Raw genomic sequence first — 25,384 nt, forward strand, 5'->3', positions numbered from 1 at the left:
TATTATCAGGATAAATATAAACACTGTTGACATTTTCTTTTTTCCAAGGAAGACAGTCAGTCCAGTGTCTTCCTGTAGTTACGTGTACATAACTACAATTTACCTTTAGATCATATGCCAGAATTATTTTTTTTATAAAAGGTAGAAATTTGGCAGATTGCTGCAACTTCTGTGTGGTATCTGTGTTTGAACTGAATATGCACAATCATTGGCGAAAAGATTGTAGAAAATGTCTATCAAGGTTGACTCGTAATGTACCTCTACTTGCAACTTGACAACAGAAATTAAGGGAGGAGGGAGAAGAGTGCTTGGAATGTATTGGCAGCTGGGAGGTAGGTGAGGAAGTTATGTGAGCTAACATAACTCAGGTTTGCAGCCTGAGAAGATCCTGATATTTCAAGGCCGTGTGATGGGAACCTTCTGAAGGTGCAGAACGTTTTCCCCCCCAAAAAAGGTCAGAGTCTGCTATGGCTACACTGGCATGTGTATCACGTACAGGAAAGCAGGATTCCCAAGAAGAGGTGACGTAGAATAATATAGCAGATGGAAGTGATATCCGTGGATAGATTCCTCTTCTAGGCACTTTTGTGATGACTTGGTCTTGCATTAGAAAGTAGATATTGGATAAATCTGCCATATTTACTGGCGCTATCCATAGCAATTAAAATATTTTCCTACTCCTCTACTCATTGTCTTCTATTGCTTCCCAGATGGTTCCTCTTATTCTGCCCCAAACCTCATTGCTTACCTTAGTCAAGGTACCAGAATGGCCTCTAAGTCAAAAGTAGATTGCAATTACTGTGACCGAGGGCCAAAAAAAAAAAAAAAAAAAAAAATCAAATCTGCACCAATTGTTTAAAATCCAAAACACAGATGCAGATGACTAGCAAGGAAACAAGAGATTATGTATGCCTGTCATGACAAATTGATTCTTTGAGGAAACTTGTGAAGCCAGCAGATTATCACCTACAGTATTTCCAATCAAAGATTACCTCCTAAAAATATATACAAAAGCTTATGAGGAAGAGTTTTCTACGGGGAAAGAAATAGCTTCCCCATCTTATTTGTTGCAATCCCAATCAGGTCAACCAAATGCAAGAGTTACTTCATTATTTCAATTTCCCCATACCAGGCAGGTCTGCAGGGAGTGGCTCAAAAAAGCCAAAATGGTGACCACAAGGTGCAATCAAAGCCTATCCCTCCCCCCCCCATCTATGCTTTGTGCCAAACATCAAAGGGTCAGGATTTTGACTGCATAGTTGTAGCCACTTCTTGACCTTTTTAAAAACCTCTTGAGACTATCCCTGTCCCCCATACATTGGTAAGTCTATGTCATCCACATTAGATCTGGAAGCCTGCTTTGGGTCCTATCGATTAAAAATGGCCATCCTATGGGATCCAGGAAGGGTGCCTTTGTCCTCATGGTGTGTATCCTTTGAAAAAAACTTGCTACCTGAGATTAGATTGGCTCCAATCCTCTTGACCTTTCAGAAAGTGCTGAAAACTTGGTCGTTTGCCCAGAAGGAAATTAGTGAAGCCTGGCTGGCTGATGTCATTCTGTGGTTTTTACCCCTGGCTATTGTATGATTTTATATTGTAATTTCTGTTGTAATCTTTGTTCACCAACCAGAACTCTGGAAAGGGAGGTGGCCATGCAAATCTAAACAAAGAAATAATATGGCTATTGACCTCAATGAAGAATGTATTGGAGCTAAAAATGACATAGATGTAGTCTGAGGGGTGGTAAAGGTGCAGTGGGCAGGAGGTTTTTTCCACAGGGTGATTTTTCAGTCTTCACAAACAGGGAAATTCTGCAGAGCACAGCTTCTGGATTTCTTTCCAAAATCATTTCAAGCCGTGGTCATAGGAGGCACCAATAGATGTGTAAGGTGGTGTCTAACATAGTGAATTGTCATTTGTGTGTGCATGCATACGCCTGGGCGCTAAAATGTATAGTACAGCTAGATCAGTGGTGGGTTGCTACAGGTTTGCACCGGTTCGGGCGAACTGGTAGCAGCAGCGGCAGGAAGCTCCGCCCACCTGCCCGGATGTCGTCAAATACGCTCTGCGCATGAGCGAACCGGTAGCAAAGGCAAGTGAAACCCACCATTGAGCTAGATATATTGGCTGTAGAATGGAACACTCAAAAATATTTTAAAATATTTTTTTCTTCTATAATCTCCAGTTTGATCTAGTCCATTTCTGAGCTGACCTTTCTTTTGTCAGCTTCTCTTCCCATGCCAATTTGATCCTGTACTGTTAAGTTTTCAGAGAAGACAGAGAGACAGATGGACAGAGTTCTGACCCTGCTTGCATAATTTCTTTCCAGCCTTCTGTTAGGCTGAGAAGAGAATGAGAGTCCCACGTATCCTTTTTCAAATATTCACACTTTCATGGTTCAACAATATTCTAAATATCAGTGCCTTTCTAAGTTCCGCTTCCCAATCCCACCCATCCATATTTTAAAAACTGTACATTTGTTTACTCTCTATGTATATCATAGCTTTATAAAATGAATTTCTGATTTTTTTCAAAAAAAATCAACACACAAATCAATTCAAAAGACATTTAAAAAATCGACTTTCCCATAGTCCAGCAATCCAAGTAGTTCTTTTATTTGAATACCTCATATTTGGGGGAATGATGCAGCTATCCTGCTACACATCCGTAACTTTCTACAAACACATCTGAAAAGTTCTGCCTCAGAATCATTTTGCTTAGCAGCAAAATGCGCTATGTGCACTCTTCAAAATAATACCTCGGTAACCCAACTATTATTAAAAGAGTTTTTAAAAACAGTTTAAAAATGATGTGAGGAGGAGACAAAGAAATAATGAAACTTTCTGACCACAAGAATACAGAAGATTACTTTGTATGGTCTGTTTTTTCTGTTTGCCTGTCTTGCAAAATTGTAAAAAAATTTAATGAAGGTTTTGAATGATTTTTTTTTTAAATGGAAGGGAACAGTGCTCCAAAGAATTCAAACAGTCTGCTCTATTAATATAGCATGCAGACCTTTAAACAATAGATCTTTGTTTTCCAACTACTGCAAATGCCTAACAAGAACTAAATTGCCTTCTATATTCAATAGACAGATAACAAAAGATTTTCTTTTCCTCCATTCCAATTGATTCAATGATTCACTTGAGATTTAAAAGCACACATCAATGTTTATCAGTTATTATGGAATTATTCTGCCTGGCTTTATATGTGTATAGTTGTGTGAAATGTACTCAGGAGAGTATGTTGCGGATCCAAGCAATGTGGCCTTTTGTAATTGACAGGAGGAAATTTTGTCAATGTGCAGATTTTCTAAGTGTTGTCCAGGATTTTTTGATACAGCACCAAGAGTGCCAATAGTCATTGGGATCATTATTATCATCCCAAATCAATTCCCTAAAGTCTGAAGGCCTCTTTATTGAAGATTTGCCACCACCATTCACCACTGTACCACATTGGTCTCTTCTCTTCTTCCTCCCTCAAGCTGAGCTCAGCAACTGGTGATTAAATGGCATGCTGTCCATAATTCTCTTGAAATGCTCTCTGATTATGCTGAGGCCACAGAAGAAATAACTGAAGGTGATAAAGCACTTTTCATCTTTCTAAAGGGTTGTCACAAAGAAAAGGAATAACTAAAGGAAGCAGGTTCAGATTAGCATCAAATGGGATTTCCTGACCTATCAGCCACTGGAACAGGCAGCCACATGAAGCCTGAGGTGTTTACTGGAGGTCTTTGTAGAGAGGTTGCCAAGAGGCTCCAGTGGACTTTATACAGTGACTACGTGCTATTGATCAGTTACAGGCTGTCACCTTCCATGTATGTATACTAGGAAAAGTCTGGGACACAAGCTCTAGGACTTCTAAAGTGTCATTTAAGTCCATTTTTCCATTGCTGTCCATACAACTGGCTCCAAAGTGCACTATCCCTGGCAAATTAGTCCACCAGATTGGCTGTCAGAGAATTATGGACAGCATAGAAATAACACATCATGGGAGGTGACTGACTGTGAAAAGCTGATCTAAATTTAAATGTATTGCAAATGCAGAAAACTGCTAGAAAAAGTCGTGATTAGCAAGTGGGTCTGTCTGCTTTGAGTTGGTACATCTTGATTACTAGTTTCAACCCCCTGGGGATTAATTCTGGAACTGATGGCAGAAGGCGGAAAAGGGCTTACTTTGGTAATGGACAACATGTGCCCATCGGAACCTACTCATGCTTGTTTTTGTTTGTTTATACCCCTTCAAGCATTTGGCACCAGGATTTTCAGGAATTAATTTATATCATTTTCTCCCAACAGCATTTTACATTTCAATGCTGCCATTGAAATGGAAGGAGGGGAAAAAAAACTAGACACACTGACTGACATTGTACTGAGACTGGTGTGGCAAGATCTGTTATACAAACAATGAAAACAGAATAAGTCCCAGCACAGAGCTGCTCCATTGGAACGCCGGGGCCAAATTGGCATTATCTTTCAACATACAGGCCACTCTCGACCAGGATCCATTGTTTGGCAGTGGCGGGATTCCGGCAATTTTGCACATAACATTATACACATCAACTGATCTGATTGGTGCAGCTCTGAAGTTAGACTTGAAATCTGAAACAAGACAAAGAGGTGTTTTAGAGCAGCAGTCCTCGCCAGAATGCTGCAAGCACATCTATTATTTAAAAAAAGTGAACATGCTGCCTGCCATGCACTGCGTCTCCAGGGGTGTGTGTAAAATTAAGAATACATTGGATAATGTATGACACAGAGCAGGCTAAGAATACATCAAATAAAATAATAAAATACATCAATAATAATATCACAGTGGTTATACATAATTCAGGAGTTCCGTCATGAACTTTTAGTGCCAAAGTTAATAATAATCTTTTCAGCATGTATGTAGACCATCACTGTCATACATGGTTTAATTTGGAGGATGGGCAGGGCATGAATGGTATAACAGAAAAAAGTTATGACCATTAAGGCCAAGAGAATAGCCAAAAGACAGCATAACAAGAGGCTAGTGAGGAATGTTATCTGTAGCATTATGGAGCTTATCTATGCTGGGAATGGCACTTTAAAATAAACAGTCAATATAGAAATGTATATTAAAATAACTCAATTTTGAACCTCTCCCATTAACAAATCAGCAGCAGCGTACTTTGTGTTAACACAAAGAGCTGACACAATTGCCCCAATTAGGACAGAATGTCTTTCTCCAGACTTGATTAAGATAAGAGCAATTGTACTGGAGTGTTATGGTGAAAAAGGATCTATGAAGATGGTTAGCCTTAAATACTTTTTGCGAGACTCTGATTCTAGAAATCAGTGTTGATGTCAGGGTTAAATAATTTAAATTTCAAATTTTGAAAGATATATGCTTTTCTGTTCTACCATCTATAGTAATTCATATATGCATTAACAAAAAAGAAACTTTTTTAGTTATCACCTGTTAATGGATTGTAACTGCTGAAACAAATTTTAATGACATGGCTGGCCATTATACTGTCAAAGCAAAGAGAATGTTACTTGGAAATGAGACATAAAATCTGGAATTGGATAAATTCTGAAACCATCTTCTTTACTTTCCTGGAAAATCCAAATCTATGCATCAGTTATAAGCACCCCAATCAATAGAGATACAGAAGAAAGGAAGGGAGGAAAAGCTATATGGTCATAATAATCATCAGTTGTCCTACCTGGTCCATATGCGAAAAAGATTCCTCTCATATCTATGAATTCGTTATCATAGCCATGCCATCCCTTCTGCCAAGCTTCTCGTTTTCCAGTGCCATTATCCCAAAATGGAAGTGATTCTCTGCTCTTCAGAGTGAAAAAAATATTATTTAATATATATGGTTGGCATAAGATGGTTAAATCATTGCAGTATACAGGTGGTCCTTGACTTACAACAATTCCTTTAGTGACTGTTTGAAGTTACAACAGCACTTTAAAAAGTGACTTTTGACCATTTTTCACACAAATGATTGTTGCAACATCCCCATGGTCACGTGATTTACATTTGGATGCTTGGACAACTGGTTCATATTAATGACATCTGCATTATCCCAGGATCATGTGATTCCCATTTTGCAACTTTCTGATAAGCAAAGCCAATGAGGAAACCAGATTCACTTAACATCCGTGTTACTAATTTAACAACTGCAATGATTTACTTAGCAAAGGTGGCAAGAATAGTCATAAAATGGGACAAAACTCACTTAACAAATTTCTCACTTAGCAACATAAATTTTGGGCTCAATTGTGGTTATAAGGCGAGGTTGCAAAAAGGGATCACATGACCCCAGGACACTGCAACGATCATAAATGTGAGTTAGCTGTCAAGCATTCAAATGTAAATCACATGACTATGGGAATGTTGCAACGGTCATAAGTTTGAAAAATGGTCATGTTATTTTTTCAGTGCCACTGTAATTTTAAATGGTCATTAAAACAAATTATTGTAAGTCAAGGACTACCTGTACTAACAGATTCAGGCTGAACAGAGAACTTTAAATTTTTTGGCTTCGACATACTGCATAAGTAACTGAACCCACAGCAGTATCTAGCAGTGGTGAAATCCTCTGAAATCTGCTATTGGTTCTGTGAGTCTTCTACTAAGAGCACGCAGCACTATAAAAGGAACATTTTGAAGTTTCCGAGTCTGCAAAGGTAAGTAGAACAGCGAGGGGGGTGGAAATCCACTGTGCCACACGATTTAGATTAGATAGAAAGCAGGAAATCCGATGATTTTAGCTAATATAAATCGCACATCACAGCTGATTGTCGGAAATACTGGTTCACCCGAACTGGTAGCATTTTTTACTACTGGTTCACGCGAACCAGTCCGAACCAGTAGCATTTCACCCCAGGTATGTAGTACTGTTGAAAGATTTAATTTGAATTATAGCTTGCTGGCTGCAGAGTTTGCAAATTAGGTAAACCTTGGCAGGCCAATAATTTAATGCTAGCAAAGATGACAGACACTGTTTCATCATGTACAAACCACTGGTGGTTAGCTTTCTGGAACTGAATTCAACAAAGCCATGTAAGGGGGTGGGACCCTCCAACATTTCTATATGCTATTGAATTGTGCCTTCCCAATGCCAACTGTATGGACAAATGTCCACCACCTTGATCTATTCCCTAATACAATCTGCCAGTTATAAGACAGTTCCTAAATACCGTGTTTCCCCCAAAATAAGACCCTGTCTTATATTTTTTTGAACCTTGAAATAAGTGCTTGGCCTTATTGTCATGGACTCAAAAGCCCAATTGGGCTTATTATCAGGGAATGTCTTATTTTGGGGAAAACAGGGTAGGAATGAGTCTCTAGAAAATTAAGATTTATTCTTGAGTCTGAAGTGAAGCTTGAAGATCACATGTCCAAAGCATGTGAATTTATGTTTGCTGATGAGCATTTCAATAAAAGAAACAGACTTTCTTTGTTGGTAAAAAAAAATAATAATAATTGGTTCTTCACAATAAGTTCATGAAGTTTATGATATTCTTAGAAACAGAGAAACTGTTTCCAAATCCTTAATTCAAAATCTTTCCCCTGTTTTTTCCCCAGTGTCCAGCATTCATAAGCCTACATTAGCAATGGAAAATCGAAGTTCCTGCCCCTATGTAGGTTGGCTTTATTCATGCTTGGGGGGGGAGTTTTCATTGCTTCCAGCCTCTTTTGTGGATTAGCTTTAATTTCAATCTTAATGAGTGACCCTACCAGGACCTCCTCCTCCCATTGCTTTCAAGGCCATTGCAGATACCATTATTTTAAAATTGTAGCACAAATAGAAGCTGAGAAAATTAAGAAAGAACACCCAAGATTAATTTATGATATTATTAGTTCCAGTTCACCAAACTATAAATTGGAAGTAATCACTGACTGATTGAATTATTAGTCAGTGATTTATTTGTTGGCATTACTCATGAAACATTCAGCATTGCTGAAAAAGTAAAGGCAATTTCTGCTATCAGTAGAGACAATGTCTGTATGAACCTGGCTGAAGCTAAAATTATGTGTCTTATATTCACTAGATGAAACAGTTATGCATAATATAATATGCAGTTATGCATATTGAAATTATGTGTATTTATTATTCATGTTATGCATATTTATCATTAGCATAATCAAGACAAATTTTTAGGAAGTCGGAGACAATATCATGTCTGACCAATATGCACGCATTTATTTGATAACAATCCAGAGGGCTTTGACCAACAAATTCTAGAACATGTCAATAGTCTCAATAACTATTCTGTTTCTTTTGTTTCTATAATAGCTATCCTTTTCCAGTCCGTGGACTGGCACCAGTCGGCAGCATGCCAGCAACTGGGCCGCACAAACAAGCGAAGCCCCATCCGGAGGATGCAGGTAGCACATGCAAAACCATGTCCCCTCCGATCTGAGGAAAGCCCTTTCTCCACAGAATCAGTCCCTGGTGCCCAAAATGTTGGGGGCCGCTGTTCTAAATTGTTCATGGAGAATCCCAATTGATAAAAATCAGGTTGTAGGAAGCACTTACCTCTACTATGAACCATCTTTCCTCAGCTACCAGTGTCAACGGAGAAACAAATTTTCCTTTTTTATAATAAAATCTATCAGGGATATCCTCTTTTCTATAGACTGTCATATGTGGCACATTTTTCAGTTTGTTATATATCTGCAAAGGAATAAAAGCAGTGAAATTGCTTTCAGTGTACAGAATTATTCCACACCTAAGTGAATGATCATACTGAAAATCAAACGACTTGTCAAGAAGATTTTCCTTTAAATACTCCTACTTTTGCTTCTTGCAGTCTATTAGGAAAAATTCCCAACAATAAACAGATAAAAGGTCAGATATTAGAGAGTAGGAAGTTTGATTTTCTTCTACTCTTCTTTTTGTGGTTTTTATAGCACAAAGTCTTCAAAAACAGATGCATCAAAACACCTTATAAGATTAAAAATAATGTCAGAAATTTCAAGTTGGAAAAGGGCTATTTAACTTTGCTGGAACTGTTTTGATGCTATATTGACCATACTGGAACTGTGCCAATCTCAAAATTGCCCTGGTTGTATTGAGCTGGGAGGCATTTAAAATGACCCGAACAGCCATTTTAAACTCAGATCAGGATGTTTTAAACTGAAAACTAGAGGTCTGCATTGAACATGTTTTGCATACTACTAGTATTAAGAATACTACTAGTATGAAAAAGCGCCAAAGAATTGAGCACCAAAGAATTGAGACCTTTGAACTATGGTGCTGGAGAAGACTCCTGAGAGTCCCTTGAACTGGAAGGCGATCAAACCAGTCAGTCCTAGAGGAGATCAACCTTGACTGCTCTTTAGGCTAGATCCTGAAGATGAAACTCAAATACTTTGGCCACCTAATGAGAAGGAAGGACTCACTGGAGAAGAACCTAATGCTGGGAAAGATTGAGGGCAAAAGAAGAAGGAGTTGGCAGAGAATGAGGTGGCTGGATGGAGTCATTGAAGCAGTCGGCGTGAGCTTAACTCCAGAGGATGGTAGAGGACAGGAAAGCCTGGAGGAACGTTGTCCATGGGGTTGCAATGGGTCAGACATGACTTCGCAACTAACAACAACAACAACAAGTATTAAGAATGAGGGATTTTAATACTCAGAACAAAAGTAATTCTTGTTTAATAGGAACCTTGCCTTGGAAAACTGCTGACTATTCTGAGAAATCTTGGAAGATAGAAAGTTTGGTGTGATGGTTAATGCACCAGGCTAAAAAGCAGGAGACCATGAGTTCTAGTCGCACTTTAGCTATGAAAGTCAGCTGGTGACTTTGGGCCAGTAACTTTCTCTCTCAGCCCAAATCACCTCACAGGGTTGTTGTCATGGGGAAAATAAGAGGAAGAAGGTGTGTTGGATATGTTCACTGCCTTGTAAAAATAATAAATGCGGGATACACATGAATAAATGGTGCCATATTAAGTTTTTGGTAGTCCCAGGCAACTTAGTTGAGTTCTTGGAATTTATTACATCTCACCAAGCTTTTTGCAATATAAGAGAATATACAAGTAGTCCTTGACTTACAACAGTTCATTTAGTGATTGCTCAAAGTTACATCAGTACTGGAAAAATTACTTTTGACCATTATTCATTGCAGCATCTGCATGGTCACATGATCAAAATCCAGACACTTAGCAATTGACTAATTGCTATTTATTGATATTTATGACAGTTGCAGTGTCCCAGGGTCATTTGATCACCTTTTGTGACCTTCTGAAAAGCAAAGTCAATGAGGAAGTCAAATTCACTTAAGAGCCATGTGACTAACTTAACAAAAGCAGTGATTCCCTTAACAACTGTGGCAAGAAAGGTCATAAAATGGGGCAAAACTCACTTAATATGTGTCTCGCTTAGCAACAAAAATTTTGGGCTCAATTGTGGTCGTAAGTCGAGGACTTACATAGTCATAGCTCAGTGCACTTATGATCACCTCATTAAAAAATAAAATGCCTGCAAGCAAATAACCAAGCTCGGGTACATCAAGGATTCCAAGCTGTTTATATAAAGATAAAGGGAAAAGGGAGATGAGTCTTCTTTGCGACTAGTTCAAACCTAGTTAAAGATTTTCTTCTTTCTTCCAGTGACAGTATTTTGGAGGAAGAGATTGGGGATTTCAGGGGGAAAGAAAAAGAAAAACCTCACTACTTTTCAAGTTTTGTAACATACATAGCCATCTTTTTGCAAGAAATCTAACTTGGAGTACCTTGACAGTCTTTGCTACTTTCATACATATTGACAAACTATAGATCAGTAAACCAATCAGTTAAAAATATGTACCATGTAAAGTCTATTTACCTCTGTTCTACACTACAGTAAACCAGTGTAAAGCTTCATAATAATTCCAGTAGGTTGATGGAAATCCCAAATTCCAAAAGAAATCCATAGAAATGTATGGTTCTTTGTTTATGCAAGGTGATGATATATGCCTTCTTATACTTGCTGAAAAGAACAGAAAACAAGCACACGGCTGCAGATATGCCTGCTGAAAAGTGTGGATGTTTTTGAAGATTAGCCACACCTAGAAAAATTATTCATGAGCAATGCCTTTCTGTCTCTGGCGGTAATTTGCATAGGTGAAAGGGAAGAGATGGACAATGTAGTGGTACATCTTTCTTTAAAATAAAGGGTTTTTTTTATGTTAAGCAATTTTAATTAGTTATTAGTTCTTGTTTATTTTTGCACTGCCTTTTTCTGAAATAAGTAAAATAAATCTATATCTAATGCAGTGGTGGAATTCAAATTTTTTTACTAATGGTTCTGTGGACGTGGCTTGGTGGGCATGGTGTGGCTTGGTGGGTGTAGCTTGGTAGGCGTGGCAGGGGAAGGATACTGCAAAATCTCCATTCCCACCCCAGTCTGGGGCCAGCCAGAGGTGGCATTTGCTGGTTCTACAAACTACTCAAAATTTCCGCTACTGGTTCTCCAGAACCTGTCAGAACCTGCTGAATAGCACCCCCAATCTAATGTCTCCATACATGTTTTCCTATGTGTGTGTTGTGTGTATGCATATATTTGTGTGTGGATGTGTGTGAGATATCTACTCACTTCAGAAATTGGGAAGAATTTCAGGATTGATTTCAACTGAAGTTTGATATTATGCAGAAGTTGGACATTTGTCTGTGTTGATTTTTTTTGCCCAGCTACCCTTCTCTTATCAAGGTCATCTTAAATTCAGAGATTCTTCCTTCCAGATAAATACAGTATAGACAGTTTACAGTATATTCCTATGAAGATAAAGAAGAAGACACTCTTCTTTGTCATTAATGTGGAAAATATGAAGATTCCTGGCATTCTTTCCATGTTCCTGTCCTTTGCAGAACATTCCGGACTGTTTGTGAAAGCATAAACCTATCAAGACAACTTGGCATATTAAGCACATCAACAAATAGCCTAAACTACATTAAGAAAAAAAAAAGGTTGCTATTCTTGCCTCATTTTCCTTGCCTTTCTCTGGCCACAGGCTTACAACTGGCCCTCGGTCTTTCACTTTAATAACATCACTCATGTTGATACAGTTTTTCAGTTCGATCACTTTATCCATCCAGTCAATATCAGTCATCCCATGATCAGAAAAGAAAACAACATTTAAATCATTCTGCAAATTCTTGTCCTGTCAAGAAAGTTTTAAAAAAATAATTACAGCATGAAAAGGAGACCGTTTGCTCTCTTTTTTTTTTCAAGCTAACAATATCGCTAATAGTTGCCATGCTGCTGTTAGGTGAAAATGCATAGAAGGCCAGCTATGTTGATGGCATTCAAACAGATGATTTCAGAAGCCTCATCATTTTTTACTTGATCTGAAAATTTGAAATCAGAGGAATGAAATCAGGGGAATCAGAGGAATGCTTTGGAAGGACAAGTTGTACTTCCAAAAACTGAAGCAAAGTTTTCTCTTAGTCCAACTCAATTGACAAAATATAAGGAGGCAGAGAAACTGTTCACCCATCATTTTCTTCGACAGCACTTTTGGTTACCCTTATTAATTAATTAATTAATTAGATTTATTTGCCACTCATCTCACCTTGATAATTAAGAATTAATTAATAAGAATTAAGACTATTATATAATTTCTTCCAGTTAAACATTCCCAGGTAACAGAGATTTGGACACAAAATTTGTGATTCTGGAAATTTGGGGATCTTTATGTAGGATCTTTTAACATGAAAAAAGTCGCACATGCAAGCCAGTAGCCTTCACTTTATTACTACATTTTTGGTATGTTCCATTTTCCACTTTCTCAAATTAGTTTTTGGGGGATAATGGACCCCCCCCATCCATTTTCGGTTTCTAGTAAAACATGGATCTCACCACCCTTGGACCTCCATGCCAGCTTTTGCACACAGATTACTGAGTTGTATAACATGTAGTACTGAAGTAGTGTATACAATTTGTGCTACCATAATAATTTCACAAATGTGAAGACCTTTCCCAAAGTCAAAATCCCATTCTTCAGTAAAGGAGTGCAAAAATCACATGAGAACGATTACTTAGAAAATTTCCATTAAAAATATTCTGAGTATGGGATCTAATGGAGATTCACTGGCTTTGGAAAACTCCTCAGACTGACTGTAGCATCTTGGGATGTGCATGTTCCTTAATATTCAGAATAGAAGCAGTAAGTAACCTATGAAATAGTCTTTACTGAATCATTGCAAATATTTAATAAAAAAGTTGAAGAGAGTAAAAGAAATATCTTTAAAAGGATATTGTAGCTTCAAAATGACAGAAACCTTGATAAGCTTAGACATCCTGAGCAAAACGTTATCCACTGCTTTTACAGCATTCTTCCTCTGATAAGATGAAGGGCCAAAGCGATGACCTTCTACATCAATCCGTTCATAGTATATGGCTGCCATATCAGCTGCACCATTGCTGTAATAGGTACATAACCACCAAATAATTAAATGTAACAAAACTTACTTCTAGAGTGCCTTTTCAATCTGATCTGGGGGGTTTTCTTGCTCTTTTGGCATGTTTTCTAAGAGAAGAGTTAGCAAGGAGATCCTTTGTTCTCTTAATTCTTCTTGTTTTATTTTCAGTCTAAAATAAGCCTAGGTGGACATCCCAGCTCTAACCACACAGCTTCTTCCCCACTTCCTCATTAGTTAATTGGCATTGTTATTCTGATGGGTGATTCTTTTATATCAGTTCTGATGAATCAGTTGTCCTACAGAAGCAATTGAACTTCACTGTGTTCCTGACTTTGGCTCTTCTGAAAGAGATTGCCAAGAATTATAATTTAAGCATTTTTGGGAGGTAAGATTTCCTCTCCACTATTTTAAACTTTTCATAGATTTTTCAAAGTGCCTGATTGTGCAGGGACCTGTTGGCGAGATCTTGCTTAGACACTTTTTTGATGTTCAGATGAATCTGAACTTGGAAGGGAGAACCTGCTTCATGAGGTTACCTCCACTCCCCATCTAAATACACTGTTGTAGTATTACTTGAATATTTAAATTAAGTCTTTATCAAAGTCAGATCTGCAAAGCTATGGTTTATTCATGATTAGATCTCCAATCATGGGTATTATCTACTTTCTGAAAGTAGTTCAAGGAATGGAAAAGGTGTACCATATCACTAAAATCTTCTCCTTTGTACCAATTTCTTCATCTGTATTGCTTTATCATTCCTCATCTCCTATTTGGTTCATGAAGGAAAACATGCAAGACAAATTCAAAGTATGCAAACTTCAGAAAATGGTATAGGGCAATTTTTTAAACTTCAGAATATTGTCTCAATGCTTAAAAGTTTAAAAGAAAATCTGGAAATGGAGGATGGTTTCTTCAGGACACCTCTAATCAACCTTTAATTTCAATTAAGTGTATGAAGGTAAGTCTTGTCTGATTATGACTCTAATTAATCTACAAAAATAGAACAACGATACCTAAAATGCCACTAGTCTATCAGTATCAAAGTAATACATAAGGAAATGTTTCTAGAGATAAATGTTAATACTACTGTGCTTACAGAAAACATGACTATTGCATTCTGTGTTGTCTTTTCTTAAAAGTACTAAGTAAAGCAATATATATTAATTGTCCTTTGCCACTTTTTGTAATGGCATTGAGAAACATTTATTTGCAAGTACAAGGCAATAAGTTAACAATATTATGCAACATTTGTGATCCACAATCTAACTCTTGAAGTAACTTCTTTTGAGGTGAAATGCTAGGTTAAAAAAACAATTTGACTAAAATTTTTCAGTTCCCACAAAGTTTGAATAAATCTTGCATGTAGAATAGGACTCGTCATCAGACAAAATTAGGCAATGGCCTCATTAAGCAAATCAATAGGACAATACAACCCCCTTGATTTTCATTTATTAGCGCAAACTCCATGTAATGTCAGCTGCTTAATTTTCAAGTCACTGTTTGGATGTCAAAAATTGAGGCTCCCTATCTTGATTAGAGATTCTGTCAGTTTTTGGCTGAAAATTATCCCCCTCTATTCACCTTAAAAGTGAACCTTGCAACTGGAAAGAGAATGTCTGAAAGCAAATCCTGCAAGAGAGATTTTCAGCATGATGTCCTAATTTAGACTGGAAGCATGTTTTCAATTTAAGTCTCACCACTGTTATTTATGCAAAATAAAACCAGCCAGTTTCAACATGAGTCATATGATGTCTAACTTGGTCTGACAGTGATGCTGTTATACAATTTTCAATCTCCTCATTATCCTTTATTTTTGTTCATATGGAACTCATACTGGATCAAACTACACCTTAGTTTCCCAATGTTCATATGTTAGCTGGGTATATTAGAATACTAAACAATATGTCTTTTAAGGTTCATAAGAGCAGTGACTTTGTCAAGTAAACATAACAGGAAAAGTTCCACTATGAAGATTTTTTTGCATTTTTTGCATTAATATTTTCCTCTACCACCAAACAATACTATATGGAAAATGTAGAAGATTTTATGCTATTATCAAACTGATACAACAAGATCATAACTTTTCATTTTTCTGTCAAGGAAATAATTAAAATTGTTTGATGATTTTACCTTAAAGACTCAATGGCATTATTTACAGCATTGGAGAAATTGGCATCCGTTGGAACATTTTCATACGGTATACAATAGTTAGGTCGAATTCCAAGGATTTCAATTTCACAGCCTAAGAAGAAACATTTCATTAGTTAAATCTTGCTTAAATTTTAAACCTAGATTGTGTGATATAAATTCAGGTTGTTTCTCGGATGGATTTTGGCTCTCAGACTGAAAGTTCATTTAAAAAAAAAAATGAAATGAGAATAGAAGAATTCATATTAAAATCATCAGTATAAATATTCACACTGAAAGATAACTATTGACGATCAATTGACAATGAAATCCATGTATCTGCATGTGCACATATGTGCATGTTTGTCTATAAATAAAAAAAATCTATAATGCAACTTGATTTTTCACGATTTGGTGCTTATTTTATTTGAATTATCATTGCACTAAATAATAGTTCATTAATTATAATTCATGAATTCATGAATTATAATTCATTAATTATAAGCAGATATCTCAAACTCTAAGAAGAATATTAATTTCAATATCTTCACTCAAAGATGGAAGCAGATGCAGGTACTATGCGTCTATTTGTGTACACACACACACATACCATCTTTGTCCTCAACTGAGTTCTACATAATCTCGAACAATTTTTTCTTTCTATTAGAAGTAATGTTATTTGACAAAAATGGTTGTCAAATTAATTTTTAAAAAACTAACTATAAGTCAAAGAACAGCTTTATCCAGTTCACTACTTTTTATAAAAAGAATGTATCAGACTCTTGATCTATTTCCCCATACAGTCTTCTTAAAGCTGTTTGAACCAATACACTTGCTGACACCACAATTCTTTTTCAACAAATATGTTACGCTGAGACTTAGAAACTAGCAGCAACAATTCCCAAAGCGAAACATCAAGTATGGATAAAGAGACCCACCATATTAATATTTATTGGTGCTCTACTCACATAAAAAATACAAGAATTTAGTTTTTAATAATTCAGATCTTCTGAAATCATAGAGTTGTGATAATTATTTCCATGGCATACAGTCAGATAAGATGGAATAAAGGGAAATATAGAAAATTTTGTAAACCGGTTGGAATTCATAAATTAGGGCAATTTGTTCCTTCTCTTGAGGGTAGCAGATATCCTTCAATCAAAGGTTGGAGAAATATTAGTTAAAATAAAGAAACTATGGTTTGAAGAAAGTTGATTAATGCCAGCTTAGTCGATTTGAGTGTGGTTGGGGAAGGTTAAGACATAAAAGAATTCTTTCTTTTCTAAATTACAAAGAAACTACTGTGTTTTCCCAAAACTAAGACCGCTCCGGATAATAAGCCCAATTGGGTTTTTCAGCACATGTGTTAAAATAAGCTCCCCCCACAAATAAGCCCCCCACAAACTACTTACATGCATGCGCAGCCGGTCCCGCCATTTCCTCTGGTTGCTTGCCATACAAACAACAGGAGGTGAGGAGGCGAGGCTGGAGGGGGGCACTGTTCTTCATGCCAGCTGGCCGCCGCCACTGACACGCCCTGCCACTGCCGCTGCCTCATGGAGCAGGACTCTGCAAGGCTTGTTGTGCCATTGCACGCAAGAACTGCAGCACCATTGTGAGCTCCATCATACCGGCACAGGTGGCATCCTGCTGTTCGTGGCTGCACCGGAATATCGAACCTCGTGGCAGTGCTGCCGTTGATGTGTGCAATGGCACAAGCTTGGCAGAGTCCTGCTCCACGAGGCGGCGGTGACAGCGCGATGAGTTTCACAAAGGCTCATTTATGGCAGGTGGGGTTGGGGAGAAGCAAGATACGTGGAGCGAGACGTGGTTCCCCTTGCCGTCTCTTCTCCCCCCCTTGCCAGGCATGGGGTGGCAAGTGGGGTGGGTGAAAAGCGGGACGCACATCTTACCTTTCAAGCTCCATGGCATTCCTCGCTGCTGTGTCCAGGAAACACATTGTAAAAAAAAAAATTATTGAACTCGCGAGAAGTTTTCTTTTACAACATGTTTCCCTGGACACAACGGCGAGGAATGCCATGGAGCTGGAAAGGTAAGACGTGCGTCTCATGGCCCAACACGTCCCACCCCACCCCAATGGCAACAGCAGACTGGCTGCTTCCCTTCCCCACCATCTCTTTATTGAGAGGAGTGGCAGGGGAGAAGCGGGACACGCATCTTACCTCTCAAGCTCCATGGCGTTCCTCACCATTGTGTCCAGGGAACCATGTTGTAAAAAAAAACCTCATGAGTTCAATAAAGGGTGAGAAGCATGTCCCACTTCTCGCCTGCCCACTTCCCACCCCCAAATTGCATCCCTAAAGGGGGCAGGTGGCTAAGCAAGGGGCAGGAGCCCTGCCATGCCTGGCGAAGAGGGGAAGGAGAAGAGATGGCAAGGTAAGCCACGTCTCGCTCTATGCGTCTTGCTTTTCCCCCACTCCATCTGCCACTCCTCTCAATAAAGAGATGGCGGGGAAGGGAAGCAGCCAGGCTGCTGTTGCCATTGAGGTGATGTGGGACATATTGGGCCATGAGACGCGCGTCTTACCTATCTAGCTCCATGGCGTTCCTCGCCATTTTGTCCAGGGAAAGTCTATGAACTTCTGTTCTTAAGTATTCAGTAGGTTTGACCTTCAAAAATATGCTAACAGACATTTTTTGGCTGCTGTGAAATACTTTAATAAAACTTGGTACCAATTATTTCAAAAGTAATAATAATTATTTTTATCACTACTCCATTGCAGTACTGCTAGACACAATGATTTAAGTACAATATTTAGCAGCAAACATTTTAAATGAATTATTATATATTATTTAATTATTAAAACATATCCATGTTTGAATATTATCAATATTTAAATACAAACACCCTTTTTTCATTATTCCATGCTAATTTTAATAAAGATAATATAAGCTTGTAATATAAGAGAATTATCACCAAAAGTCACTATATTTGGATGGAATTGAGGAACATGGTGGAAAAAGAGTTTGTAGACTATAAGCTTGTCGTATTTAAGAAAACAAGACTGGATTGACCTGTTCCTCTGTTTGTCAAAACTGAGCAAATCAATTTGCATTGCTGCAACACTATCCATTGTGTTGAATTTCTTAATATAGTGTTGTATAAAAGGCATGACTAAGTACACACACAGGAGATGACTTGAACTCCATAGAACCAGAATGAATCAATAACAGTCTTATTGCCTCACTCTATGGGTAGTCCTCAATTTATGATCACAATTGAACACAGCATTTCTGTTGCTAAGTGAAACATTTGTTAAGTGAATTTTGCCCCATTTTAATGTGGCCTTTCTTGCCTCAGTTGTTAAGTGAATCACTGCAGTTGTTAAATTAGTAAAGTTGTTAATTTGGCTTCCCCATTGACTTTGCTTGTTAGATGGCTGCAAAAGGGGAACACATGGCCCTGGGACACTGCAACTGTCATAAGTATGAGTCAGTAGCCAAGAGTCTGAATTTTGATCATGTGACCATGGGCATGCTGCAATAGTCGTAAGTGTGAAAAATGGTCATAAATCATTTTTTCAGTGCCGTTGTAACTTTGGTCATTAAATGAACTGTTGTAAATTGAGGACTACCTATATGGATATGCCAGCACCATCTTGGCCATTTATATCAAATCCCATACATAGAGACAATGCAATGACTAACAAAGACAACTACAAAAGCAAAAGTTTTTTCCAAGAAAAGTTGGTTTGAACTCCACCCCCCTCCCCCAAGCTTCTTCAGCCTTCTGTTCAATTTGCTGTGGAAGAACTTCAAACTATTCAAGTGAAATTTGAAAGTGTGTGTGTTTGTGGGTGTTTTGGATTGAAGGAAGTGAAGGAACAAGCAGCAAATCTTTCTCTTTTCTTTTTTTCCTCTGATGAAAGCTTTCTGTTGGCAGAGGAAATCTAGATTCCACTCAGATCCTATAATCCCACATGTGCATTAGTATTTTGCTGATATTTTTGTACATGGTGATCCTCTATAGAAACTCCTATTAAAACGCAAAGTATTCAGTTTCTCAGTTATTTGGCAAGTGTTTTAACCTCTAGGCTACAAGGAATACAAATAATTCATAGAAAATGGATCACTTATTTTTCTGCTATCCCTCTCCTTAGATTTTTTTTTTTTTGCATAGGGTTTCCTATTGTGTAGAACAGTCATCACATAATAGCAGGGCAGTGTTGCTCCACCTAGTACTCTGATTGGAAATTATGTTGTAAAATGCTTATTGAAATCATTCCAAGTTTTACCGTGAGAATAGTTAATCATAAACATAGTCGTGCAAGGGTGGTTACAACTTATCATGCATCTATAATCTGCCACTAGGACGAAGGAGAATAGAATAACAGTATAATAGTATGAAGCATAAATTATCCAGAAAAACATATTATGCTTGGATATCTCATGATTTTTTTATTTTTCAGACTATAAGATGCACCTTAATTTTTGGGGAGGAAAATAAGAAAAAAGCTGATTGGAGGTGGATCAGCCTCCCAGAATACCCACAATCAGCTGTTCCCAGAGGTGAACTTTAGCAACAGGTTTGCTGGTTGTGAGCTCTGCACCTTGCTTTTTTTTCAGCCTCTGAAACCTCTGTTTCATGTCACCCAGATTTTCACCTTTTGGGGAGTAAAAGGGTGTGTCTTATACTCCAAAAAATACAGTACATTTTGTTCCTTTATATTAAACTTGAAGCAATCTAACCTGAATATGTTTGTAAATCATTTTAAACAATGCCCTTCAATGTACTTTGCAAATATAAGAAACAAAGAAAATAGTGACAGGAGAAGTGTATGTAATGAGCAAAATTATTGATTAAAATAGGGAATTCTCCATGGCTAAGAATAAAAGACTTTCCCCCAATATGTTATCCTCCAGAGCATAGGTCTCCAACCTTGGCAATTTTATGACTTGTAGACTTCAATTCCTCAGCCAGCATCTGAGGAATTCTGGGAGCTGAAGTCCACAAGTCGTAAAGTTGCAAAGGCTGGAGACCCATGCTCCAGAGTCTGTGGAAGAAAACTCCATAAGCTCCCTAACTTGTCATTGGCAAAAGCCATGATGACTAGGAAATTAAGAGAGCTGAAGTCCACCATTCTTGGAGGCCAAGAAGAAATGAATTGTTGGATTAAAATAAAATAAAAAAAACCTTCAGGGCAAATATGGTTTTTTCTTTATATGGATAACTGAATTTTAAAAATGTTGGTATACCTTAAAAAGAAATGTTTCCATTCAGAAAAGGGAAACTTACATGCAAAAGCTTTCTTACAGGCACCCTACACAGATACCGAAAAACAAATAGTTTTTTCAGTTATGATTTTGGGAACAAGGCTGAGCTGAATTTTGTTCCCGTGACCTACCTTCCTTATAGAGTTTATAACCTTGTATCAATATGCAATATATTGTAAAGAGAATATACAATATTAGTCAGTCGGCTGAAGAGAATTTGGCAGTACTAACCGGGCCAATAGTACATAGAGACCTTTTTCTTGGCTTTTGTCATAGTGACCCACAAGGGCTCGGATCCATTCCACCAAAGAGGCAGAAGGCTGTCTGGGTTCATACCAATGTCAAAAGACAGATTTGTCACTGGATCCCACATGTAGTTTCCAGTCATTTGATGGATTTCACAGTGGCACCCTGGAAGAGAAAAAAGTTGTTTTATACTGGTCCCTTAGATTTTCATTTGCAGTACAATCTTGGCTTATCAGTGAGCTATTATCAGCTACAAGGAATTCCATTGGACTCAATCAGTTAATGATTATGCTGGTGGTTTTCTGGTTTTCTTGGTGCACTGAAGATGTTATGTATTTGAGTAATGAAATATTTGCAAGAAAATAATCAATAATCCAAGCACCAAGGACTCCACAGTTCAATCCTGACCTACAAATATTTTCTTCTATTGGAACCTTATCTTTCTCTTAATTATAAATGATTTGCCTTAAAAAAATTTTATGCACGTTACTTATATTTTACATTTATGTTTTATTCCTATTTTTCAAACCACAATGTAAAACAATTATTTTGCAGAATTGCTCAGGAAATGTACACTGTGCAAAAATTATGTTTTTGTTTTTTTAAAAAAATCCTGACAAGGATAAGCTTTGAATTGTTTGTTTTCCTGATCTTAAAACACAATACCCATTTTTGTTTATAACTGATAATAGCAAACTAGAGTGGCACTTGGATTAAGTGTTAAGGGAGCGCGCACCCGCTGTCTTCGAGTGGTAGCGTGCTCCGGCCCCCAAGGCTCTACTCGTTCTCCAGGTTGCACAGACCCTCAGGGCCTGGGCCTTCGACTGATGTTGTGCAATGCCAAGTCAGTAGTAAATAAAGCCCCCCTCATTTGTGATCTTGTTCAGGAGGGGGGAGCGGACCTGGCAGGTATTACGGAGACCTGGTTGGGCCCGGAGGGAGGGGTCCATCTGGTAGAAATGTGCCCACCAGGCTTCCAGGCATTCCATCAGCCGAGGTCACAGGGGAGGGGTGGGGGAGTAGCAGTTATTATTAGAGAAGGCCTTAGGCCGAGGGAGGCCACTGTTCCTCAGACGGCCGGCTGTGAGACCCTCCTTGTGAAGTGAGGTCATGGGGTTCAGATGGGTTTGCTGATCACGTACCTGGCTCCCTGCCACAGGGCAACAGCCCTGCCTGAGCTACTCAATGTTATCGCCGCAGTGGCAGTTGATACCCCCAGACTTATGGTCATGGGGGACTTTAACCTGCCGTCCGTGGGTGAGGCATCCGAGGTGGCTCGGGAGTTCATGGCTTCCATGACGCCTATGGACCTGACCCAGCTAATTCATGGCCGTATGCACATGGGGGGAAACACACTGGACTTGGTTTTTGTCTCTGGACAGTGGCTGAGTGATATTGAGATAGGGGATATAGTCATCGAGCCCTTGTCATGGTCGGATCACTCTCTCCTTCGCCTTGACCTTCGAACTGCTGCACCCCACCGCAGGGAGGCGGAACCGATAAGATGGTACCGCCCCAGGCGCCTGATGGAACCTGATAGGTTCCAGATGGAGCTTGGGCCAATCCCCGAGGTTCTGGCTCACGCCTCGACTGGAGACCTAGTGGCCGCCTGGGATAGGGCGGCCGCTGGAGCTCTGGATCGAGTTGTGCCTCTGATCCGGCGCCAATCTCACCTGGCTCCTTGGTTCACCGAGGAACTGAGGGAGATGAAGCGCCGGAAAAAAACGCCTAGAGAGTAATTGGAGGGCCAGTTGTGCTGAATCTGACCGGACACTGGTAAGATCTCATATTAAGAATTACCTAGTGGTGATAAAAGCAGCAAAATGTACCCATTTCGCTGCTCTTATTGTGTCATCAGATAATCGCCCCGGCCGCCCTGTTTAGGGTGACCCGCTCCCTGCTCCATCAGGAAGCGCAGGAGGACCCCTTGGAGGGAAGAGCCAAGGATTTTGTTCAGTATCTGTATGACAAAATCACTCAGATTCGGGAAGATCTGGACTCCAACTGGGTAGATCCAGCGGAGATGACGGAGGCAGGTCCTGAGAATGTTATCTGGGATGAGTTTGATCCTGTGACCCCTGAGGACGTGGACAGGATTCTGGGTAGACTGAATGCGACCACATGTTTGTTGGACCCGTGTCCCTCCTGGTTAGTGCTGGCTTCCCGGGAGGTAATGCTAGGCTGGCTCCAGGAGATTATAAATGCTTCATTGGGTGAGGGTGTCTTTCCCGCCACCTTGAAAGAGGCGGTGGTGAGACCTCTCCTCAAGAAGCCTTCCCTGGACCCGGCAGTATTGGCTAATTATTGTCCAGTCTCCAACCTTCGCTTTGTCACGAAGGTTGTCGAGAGTGGGGTTGCGCGACAGCTCCCCTAATATCTGGATGAAACAACGTATCTAGATCTGTTCCAGTCGGGCTTCAGGTCTGGGTACAGCACGGAAATGGCATTGGTCGCGTTGGTGGATGATCTCTGGAGGGCTCGGGACAGGGGGTGCTCCTCTGTCCTGGTTCTGTTAGATCTCTCAGCAGCTTTTGATACCATCGACCATGGTATCATGCTGCACCGGTTGGAAGAGTTGGGGGTGGGAGGCACCATACTATGGTGGTTCTCCTCCTTTCTCTCTGACTGGTCGCAGTCTGTATTGACAGAGGGGCAGAGGTCGACCCCGAGGCCCCTTATATGTGGGGTGCCACAAGGATTGGTCCTCTCGCCCCTTTTGTTCAACATTTATGTAAAGCCGCTGGGTGAGATCATCCGTGGTTTCGGGGTGGAGTACCACCAGTACGCTGACGACACCCAGCTGTACATCTCCACCCCAGACCCCCCAACGATGCCCTTGAAGTGATGTCCCGGTGCCTGGAAGCCGTATGGATCTGGATGGGGAGAAACAGGCTCAGGCTCAACCCATCCAAGACCGAGTGGCTGTGGTTTCTAACATCCCGATATAATCAGCTGGTGCCATCGCTCACTATTGGGGGCGAATCATTGGCCCCCACGGAAAGGGCTCGCAACTTGGGTGTCCTCCTGGACTCACGGCTGTCTTTAGAAGAGCACTTGACGGCCGTGACCGGGAGGATTTTTCATCAGGTTTGCCTGATCCGCCAGTTGCGTCCCTTTCTAGATCAGGACTCCTTACGCACGGTCACTCATGCCCTCGTCACCTCCCGTCTGGACTAGTAACACTTTCTACATGGGGCTCCCCTTGAGGAGCACTCGGAGGCTCCAACTGGTGCAGAGTGGGGCCACGCAGATGGTGACGGGAGCGATGTGGCACTCTCATGTAACACCTCTCCTGTGCGAGCTGCACTGGCTCCAGGTGGTCTTCTGAGTGCGCTTCAAGGTTTTGGTTATCACCTTTAGAGCACTCCATGGCTTAGGACCTGGTTATTTACGGGATCGCCTGCTACCACCAATAGCCTCCCACCGACCAATACGCTCCCATAGAGAGGGGCTCCTCCAGGTGCCGTCAGCCAAACAATGTCGACTGGCGGCCCCCAGGGGGAGACCCTTCTCTGTGGAGGCACCTACTATCTGGAACGAGCTCCCCCCGGAGATACGGAGGATCCCGGATTTGCGTACCTTCCGTCGCACGCTCAAGACTTTCTTATTTCATCAAGCTGGCCGACCTAAGTCTTTCCCCTTTTTAAATGGAAATTTTAAATTTGGTTTTAAATTATTGGGGTTTTAAATTTGTTCAGCCAAATTATTTAATTTGTTTTATTATATTTTAAATTTTGTATTTATATGTTTTATTCTATGGCTGTTCACCGCCCTGAGTCCTTCGGGAGTAGGGCAGTATATTCACAACACAGAGTCTTTAGCAGAGGCCCTTGCAACTTCAGCAGAAGTGATAGGGCCAGAATCCATAGAGTCAATAAGCAGAACAGGAATGCCTGGAGTCGGGTCCTCCAGCAAGTCCTGCAGCGGGCACCCACTGAGGGCATCGGCATGCCCAAAGCTCCGACCTGGCCAATGGATGAGTCAATAAGAGTAGGCAGCCAGAAAAATAGCCCACCTAGTTAGACGGGGGGACATGGCTGCTGGAGTGGGGCGGTCCCCAGCCAAAAGTCCTATTAGGGGTTGGTGATCAGTAACAAGTTCAAAAGTCCTCCCAAACAGATACTCATGAAACTTTTTAACTCCGGTGATAGCCAGAGTAATTTCTCTCAGCGCTGGACAGGGTACGGGAGAAATAGGCAATGGGGGCTTCTAGTCCATTCGGCAGTTTATGACTCAAAACAGCCCCCACGCCAAAAGGGGAGGCATCGCAGACTAAGACAAGGAGAAGCAGTTCATTGTGTTGGATGAGGAGGCTGTCAGCTGAGAGGAGTCTTTTGACAGCTGCAAACACCTCAGCTTCCGCCCTACCCCAAACCCACAGGGATTTTTTTTG

General features: G+C 39.9%; 1 protein-coding gene across 1 annotated transcript in view; it reads right to left on the minus strand.

The window, feature by feature from the left end:
* Positions 1–2,599: 2,599 nt before the first annotated feature.
* ENPP6 (ectonucleotide pyrophosphatase/phosphodiesterase 6) overlaps positions 2,600–25,384 on the minus strand; it is a 41,603-nt gene continuing 18,818 nt past the window's right edge. The window contains exons 2-8 of the mRNA XM_070948478.1: positions 20,977–21,156; positions 15,514–15,625; positions 13,243–13,384; positions 11,943–12,122; positions 8,519–8,656; positions 5,690–5,813; positions 2,600–4,601 (exon numbers count right to left, since the gene is read on the minus strand). Of these exons, the coding sequence (XP_070804579.1) occupies positions 4,396–4,601; positions 5,690–5,813; positions 8,519–8,656; positions 11,943–12,122; positions 13,243–13,384; positions 15,514–15,625; positions 20,977–21,156 (1,082 nt within the window). The 3' untranslated portion in view covers positions 2,600–4,395. The remainder of the gene's footprint in view (positions 4,602–5,689; positions 5,814–8,518; positions 8,657–11,942; positions 12,123–13,242; positions 13,385–15,513; positions 15,626–20,976; positions 21,157–25,384) is intronic.

This window comes from Pituophis catenifer, unplaced genomic scaffold (assembly GCF_029215685.1).
Source record: "Pituophis catenifer annectens isolate HBS135680 unplaced genomic scaffold, rPitCat1.0.hap2 SCAF_8, whole genome shotgun sequence".
NCBI lineage: Eukaryota > Metazoa > Chordata > Lepidosauria > Squamata > Colubridae > Pituophis > Pituophis catenifer.